The sequence below is a fragment of the Lichenostomus cassidix genome, chromosome 9 (assembly GCF_008360975.1).
Source record: "Lichenostomus cassidix isolate B80296 chromosome 9, HeHo_3.0, whole genome shotgun sequence".
Lineage (NCBI taxonomy): Eukaryota > Metazoa > Chordata > Aves > Passeriformes > Meliphagidae > Lichenostomus > Lichenostomus cassidix.
Genome location: NC_139490.1, coordinates 1,120,355 through 1,127,789, shown reverse-complemented (window position 1 = coordinate 1,127,789; position 7,435 = coordinate 1,120,355). Strand labels below are relative to the sequence as shown.

General features: G+C 53.3%; 1 protein-coding gene across 2 annotated transcripts in view; it reads right to left on the bottom strand.

Annotated features, from left to right (window-relative positions):
- Positions 1-5,209: 5,209 nt before the first annotated feature.
- The window catches only part of LEKR1 (leucine, glutamate and lysine rich 1), a 30,505-nt gene continuing 28,279 nt past the window's right edge, over positions 5,210-7,435 (bottom strand). For both annotated transcript variants that reach the window (XM_085068907.1, XM_085068906.1), the window contains exon 12: positions 5,210-7,263. In XM_085068907.1, coding sequence (XP_084925033.1) covers positions 6,934-7,263 — 330 coding nt within the window. In that variant the 3' untranslated portion in view covers positions 5,210-6,933. The remainder of the gene's footprint in view (positions 7,264-7,435) is intronic.

Sequence of the window (7,435 nt, the reverse complement as noted above, 5' to 3'; positions counted from 1 at the left end):
CTGAGTAATAACTCCATGGTGTGGTGCATCCCTGCCCTGTGTCCTGCTGGGCCCCATCTGCAGCTCCTCTGGAAATGCAAAAAGTATTTCTGAGAAGGGAAAGACAAAATCTGTCTGTTTCTTGGTTACCACTGTGTTTTTCAATCTGTAACAACTGTTTTGTGTGTGTTGCTTTCAGGAAAATGAGTTTGTTGCTATGGAAATGGAAGGAGCATTTCCCCCAGATAGTCCAGGGCAGAGAGAAAATCCTGGGTTTGGAGGAGCAGCACCACTGACTGGCTTGGATTTGGGGTTTGTGTTGCAGTGACCCATGGAGTGCTCAGCCCTGGCTTTGTGTGAGCACAGTGACCCCTCTGCTGTGACACACTGCTGGAAATCAGCAGTTCCACTGGGCTGTGAACATCTGAGACCCACAGGGACAGGGAAATGTCCCAACTGCTTCTCCTTGGCCATGGGGCTTTGCCTGGGTGGGTCTTACCTCAGAGTTGCTTTTCCTCTGAAAAAAGGATTTTGTTCAAATTTGTTTACTAATCTTCAACAAAAAGTTGCAAAGGTTTCAAGGGATTTCATCCAAACTGTTCTTGTCCTTCACTTGCAGCTTTGTTGCAGGTGTTGGAAGGATAAGGGTGGACCAGGAGCTTTGGACGGAAGAAAAAAGTGAACAACATGAGAATATTCTTGATAGAAATTGGCCCAACAGGTCCCTGGCAGGGCTTCAGTCACTCCCAAGCCTACAGGTGAGTGGCAGCAGGTGAGGTGACAGGGATCCTTTTCCAGGAAATCTTTCCCTGGCTGCTGCTCCTGCCAGGAAATGTTAATGAAATCCATGATTTCACATCAGGCTGAGTCCATTACTCTGCTGTCCATGCTCCCTAATGCTTCCAAGCTCTTTGGGGCAGGAAGCAAACCCTCCTGGCCCCTTTGGAAAAAACACTCCTGCTAAGGAAACAGCTTTCCATCCCCTCCTCCTCCTGGTCACAGCCCTGCAGGGCCTTTGAAAAAAACGTTAAAATTAGTAAAGCTGGCCTGAAGAAAAAAGTCTTTGTATTCCAGTGGAAGGAGAAAACTTGGCAAAAGTGACCATTTTTGTCACAGGATGGAGAATCCTTCTGGATGGGTTTGCTGGAGAGGGAAAAGGGCTTGTGCAGCCACTCTGCAGACACATTCCAGCTTCCCAATGCCCTGGGGCTCCAGGGATTCTGTGCATCCGTCATTCCCGGGGGTTCTGTGTCCCATCAGTCCTGGGATCCTGTTCCCTACCATTCCCGGGATGCCGCGGTGCTCCTGCTGCCGTTCTGGGTTTCCTCTGTAGGTGGAAGTGTTGCAGAGCCCAGCAGAGCCTCCCCTGCCCTCCCAGCTCTGCTGGGCTTGAGCACCCAAAGCCACCGAGGGGACAAATGTCCCACCCTGGGCCATGGGGACAGAGCAGCCCCAGGTCACACCCTCGGCTGGACACCCAAATTCCAAAGGGGAAGGGAAATTGGGGTTTCTCAGCACAGCCTGAGCTCCTCCAGGCCCTGGCACAGGTGTCCTAGAGAAGCTGTGGCTGCCCCTGGATCCCTGGAATATTCCAGGCCAGGTTGATTCCACAGCAAAATGATCTTAAACCAAGTGAATATCCTAAAGGGCTCCCACAGATTTAATTCCCCCTGTTCAGTGATCAGTGCAGCTTCTCAAAATTCCTTCACGACTTGGGACCCCAGGTTTGTATGGAAAAACCAGGAGCTGGGACCCAAATGCCTGAACTCCCACTTTAACTTGGTTTAGAGGGTGAGAAGCTCAGGTTTTGCTCAAAGCCTTGAAAGCTTTTCTGTGCCTCAATACCTCTAGAAAAGGAAACATCCTCAGCACCTTTCTGCCAGTTGGAGATGGTTCAGAGTCTCCCCCCATGCTGAGGAGACAGCTGGTCTGAGGCCACACGTGGGGTGACAATGACGGAAGGAGAACACAGGGGAGGGCAGAGGCTGGAGCTGTCACTGCCATCCCTTCCGAGGGGATAAACCACATCCTCCCTGGGCAAAGAGCATCTCCTCCCCCCTCCTCAGCATCCCGTGGGTGTCTCTCCAGGCTGGGATTCCCGGGCCAGCCCAGCCCCAAACCAGCCCTCCAGAATTCCGTATTTTTATCCACCACGATGCTCAGAAGGCCTGGCCAGGCAGGGGGAGAGCACAGCAATGCTTTGCCATCAAGGAAACCGCAAGCACGAGCAGAGATGTTATCTCTGACATCTGGCCCTGAGCAGGGAGCTCTGGCTGCCTTCCTTGGTGGATGGGGATGGCCTGAGGCTGCTTTTTGTTTCAGGACTCCTCGCAGATTCCCCTGGCGACACAAGGGCAGCAGCGACACCTTCCCTCTGCCCTCCTCTCCTCAGCAGCCACGGAGCAGAGCCAGCAGTGACCTTGGGCAGAGAGCAGGAATGTGAATCTCCCCAGGTGAGAGATTTTTAGCTCATCCAGTGCCATCCCTGCCATGGCAGGGACACCTTCCACTGTCCCAGGCTGCTCCAAGCCCCATCCATCCCGGCCTTGGACATTCCAGGGATCCAGAGGCAGCCACAGCTCCGTGGACACCCTGAGCACTGAGTGTCCTGCCTGTGCTCTCAGGGCTATGGTGATCATGAGGCTTAAGGTCCTGGAATCATTTTCCCTGGCCCAGGCAAAGAGGGATCCCTGGAGATTTTTGCCTTCTGGGATCTGTGTGTCTCCTCCACACATCCTGCTCTGTGCCAGGAGCCTGCCCAGGTTTTTGCTCTCCTGTTATTTCTGGCACTGGCTTTGGATTAAATGCTTGTTACATGAACCCTGAGTTGTGCTGTGACCCAGGGGAGAGGATATTCCATAGCTCTCCTGCATGGCCCTGCCCAGCCGTGGATTCCCCACATCTCTGATGCTGCTGGGGTCAGGAACACACAAAGATGCTCTCCTGATGGAAGTCCTGTGGATAAAGGATTGTTTCCCTGTCAGATGAATCTTCAGCAGGTTTGGAACATCCTTGCCCAGAGCCAGCCAGAAAGGATTTCTGTGGATTTCTATGAGCATTAATTCACAGCAAATCCTGGTGTTTTTACCAACTTTTTACCCAGGGATCAGCAATCCAAGTTCTTCCTGTGTCCAGCTTGAGCGGGTGAATTCCTGCCTCATTCAGCTCCAGTTACTGCGTCCATCACCCTCCAAGGAGGTTCTGAGGTTATTTTTAGAAGGAATCTACAAAAACAGCCCCCAAAACCAGACATCAGCAAATAGACAGGAGTTGGCAGCCAGTGAGGCTGTGCTGCTACTTGGTTACACCCACGGCGTCCGTAAATCCTGCTCCACGTCTGACCCTTCCCGGGCGCCTCCCAGCTGCTCCCGAGGATCCTTTTTTGGGGCCTTTTCCCAAAGGCACATGTGGTTCTTTGTTTGGAACTTTACGGTGATTAAAATGACCACTCAGTCCTGGCGAGTTCAAACAAATCCTGCAGGCAGCACAGTGCACAGGAAACAGCTGGGGACAGAGAGGATGCTGGAATGGATTTCATGGAAATGTTCCGTGAGCAGGGTCAGCCTGGGGCTGCTGAGGAGCTTCTTCCGACAGAAATCATTCCAGAGCCAGTCCTGCTCCACCCCTCATTCCTGATTTCCCAGTGCCCAACCTCAGCACCAGCCATGGAGCAGAGCAGCTGGAATTCCCAAAATCCAGCCTGGGGGATGTGCCAGCCTGTCAGTGAATTGCTGTTCAGCTGCCCTGGGTGTGGGAAAAGGGATGTCAGGAGAGGGCAATGCCTGAGTTACAGGGGCTGGAGGGACAGGGACAGGGAATGGCTTCCCACTGCCCCAGGGCAGGGTTAGATGGGATTTTGGGAAGGAATTGTTCCCTGTGAGAATGGTGAGGCCCTGGCCCAGGGTGCCCAGAGAAGCTGTGATGCCCCTGGATCCCTGGCAGTGTCCAAGGCCAGGCTGGACACTGGGGCTTGGAGCAGCCTGGGACAGTGGAAGGTGTCCCTGCCATGGCACTGGATGGGATTTAAGGTCCTTCTAGCTCAACCCAGTCTGTGATGATGATGATGATGAAGGAGATTTGGGCAGGACAGACAGTGTGACTCCCCCAGGAAGAAGAACCTGCTGCATTCTGTGGATCTCCAGGCTCCTGTGCCCAGCAGGTTTCTGCCAGGACTCTTTCCCTGCAGTTCAAAGCAGGTACATTCCAGCTGGGCATTATTCCCTGCAGGGAAAGGCTGTCAGGAGGCCAAACCAAACCACTTTCCATGTCCCATAAACTGGGAGATGGAAAATACCCTTTGGGTCGCTTGGTTCAGCCCCTCCTGCAGCACAGGGCTGCTCCTGACAGGACATTTTCCATGGATTTTTCCCACCCACTTTGAATGACTCAAGCCCAGGGGCTCCAGCACTGCCCAGGGATCCTCCCTGGCTGCACAGCTCCAAGGGAGGACATTTTCCGTTCTCTCACACTGAGACTTTCCCAAATGTCAGCCCTTTCCTCCCCTCCTGGACCCCCCTGGGTTATTCCCCTTTCCCTGACATTTCCCACCCTGTTTTCACTCCCTGTCTGACGCCAGAGCCTGAGCCCTGCTGATCTCAGCCACACTGTTGGGATGTGGGGCCTGGAAAAGTGGCCTCAGAGACACCTTGGGCAAAGCAGCCTCAGTGGAAAAGTCTCCATCCCCTGACATCTCTGGTGGCACCTGTGCTCATGCCTTGGATTCCTGGGAAGGAGCAGAGCCCACCCTGGCACTATCCCTGCTCCCAGGGTGGATGCAGCACAGTGGGATCACTCCAGGCAGGATCCAGAGGCTGGAGGGACAGGAAAGCAATCCATGGGAAGGTTTATCATGATCTGGGAACCCCAGGGCAATGGCAGATGCTCCACATAAATTATATCTCTGCTGTTAAAATCCCTTCCACATGAATCCCTGGTAGTGCCCTTTTTATTATCCCACCCAGAGGAATTCTGTCCTGTACTGGGAGGATGAAAGCCCTGGATTTGTGTTTGACACCACTGCAGCTGTGTTTGGGGTTTGTTCTTCCTTCAGCAGGACACTCTGAACCACCTGTAACCACCAAGGCCAAAATCCAACACTGAATTTTCATGATGGAAATAAGGGCCTGTTTTGAATAGCTAAAAGTGAAACTGTGTGGGGTTTGTCTGAGAAATTAAATTTCTCCAATTTCATTATCCTGCTTTTCTTTTGGTATTGAAAACTCATAGCACAAAGAAAGATAGTCTGGTTTTTATTCTGATTTATACATTTTAATGATCTGTGGCATCAGTTTCTATTTCCATGCACTTTTAACACTGCTAAGGAACTAAGATGCTTTTTTTCTGCAGTAATGATTTCTTCTTTTGTAGAAAAACTCCATCTGCAAGGCACAGTCGGGATCCCAGATCCTACACACACCTCAGAGCAAGGTCTACTCATCATCCCAGCTTTGGTTTGTGATATCCCAGAGGGAATGACATGAAATCCATGGCAAGCTGTGCATGGTAAGTGCTAATCCCATCTCCAGCAGGACCAGACATGGGATGGTCTCCATAGCATTGTCTGTGGAGAACAGAACATTTTGGGCAACTTCAAGGGGAAAAGGGTGAGCCACACTGAGGCACTGAGATTCTGTGGCTTCCTCTTGTCCTGTCCCTTCTCACCTGGGAGCAGGGATGGATCCCACCCAGCTCCACCCTCCTGGAGGGTTAATGATGAGGGGTTTGGCCAAACCTTGGATCGTGTTTGGGGCTCCCATGAAGGATCAGCCCAATCCCCCTTGTCCTGCCCTCAGGAAGCAGGCCTGGCACGGGGGATCTATCCTTTAGGGAAGGTTTAGGTCTGTTAGGAGCTCTCACTGCAGAGCAGGCAGCACCACCAGCTCTGTCTGGGCCAAACTGAAGCCTTTCCATCAGGGAAGGACAAGCCAATCCTGTGCCATGGGATGTTTTCCCCAAGGGAAGGGCTGGAATTGTGCCCACAGCCAGCAGGGTAGGATCCACAGGGACAGGTTTGTTCCGAGCCTGGAGCTTTGTTTGGCTTTGCCTCGTGCCTAGAGCTCTGGAGCAGCAAGGTCTCTGACACCACTGCTACGAGAAATATTCCCTTCAGGAAGTTTGATTTCCTAAAATTTCAGGGCTATAATGAGGTGTCCACATCCTCCGTGGCACTTTGTGCTGCTGCCCTTCATCCCACCATGGAAAACACTTGGTAAACTTTCCTTGACATGGTGAGATTCATGAAATAGTTTTCAAAAGCCAGTGAAAAAGGGTCCCTGACATTTCCCTATTTTGCTTATTGCTTAGCAGCAGGAGCTCAGGGTTCTGGGAGGGAGGGGGAGAAGGGAAATATTTGTTCTGGACTTGGTGTGGGTCCAGGAGCTGGACACTCCCTCATGCCAGAGCCATGATCCTGTTCCTGCTCCCGTTATTTTACGTGCTGTTCCTCCCTGGCCACACTCCCCCTCTACTCCAGCTGCTGCCTCAGGACACAAACAGGGGCTGGTGGATAAGAGCCCAGATTTGAAATCATGGAATCACAGACTGGTTTGGCTTGGAAGGGACCTCAAAGCTCATCCAGTTCCACCTTGCCTATCCCAGTGCTCCAAGCCCCATCCATCCTGGATTCTGGGCCATTATTCCCTGCCCAGGGCCAGGGCCTTGGAACAGGACGAGCTCTAAGGTCCCTTCCAACCCAAACCTTCTGGGATCCAGGGATTCTCTGATTTCAATCCCACCCAGTGAAGATGTGCTGCTCTTCGTGCTCCTCTTGGAGAGACTTCTTTTCATCTCACCTCGAAATGCACTCAGCATTTAGTTACACCGCAAATAAATGAACGGACAGGTAAACATTCCAGCACCAAAAATAAATAAAACTTTAACTAGGTTTTAAACTGTAGAAATGGCTGAGTCGGGGTCTCCTTTGGCGGCTGGAGTGGTTTGTTCCCAGGTGAGCAGTCAGAGCTGGCTGGGCCGGCGCCTGACGCCGGCAGCGATGCGGCTGGGGGGCTCGCCGGGCGCGGCTGCTCTGCCCTTGGGCGGCACGACATCCACACTGCTGCTGCCGCGCCGAGCCGGGCCGGGGCCCTGGGCAGCCCTGGGCACGGCCAAGGCTCCGGCCAGAGGGACATCCCTGCTGCTGGCCCGCGGCAGGGAGCTCGGCGAGCCCGGGAAGGTGCCGCTGAGCCTCCGCAGCTGCAGCACTTGCTCCCGAGCCTTGCCCAGCGCCGCCGTCAGCTCGAAGCGCTCCTCGCACTCGCGGCGCACCGTGTCCTGCAGCACCGAGTTCTGCAACGGGAAACACATGGGCAAAGCTCCCTCCGACACACCTGAAACGGCCTGGGACACAGACCTGCAGGAGGGAGCTCTGAAATGGGAAAAACGCTGGGAAAAGCTCCATCCATGAAACCTGGACTGGCCTGGGACACTGGGTCTGCAGCAGGGAATTCTGCAAAGGGAA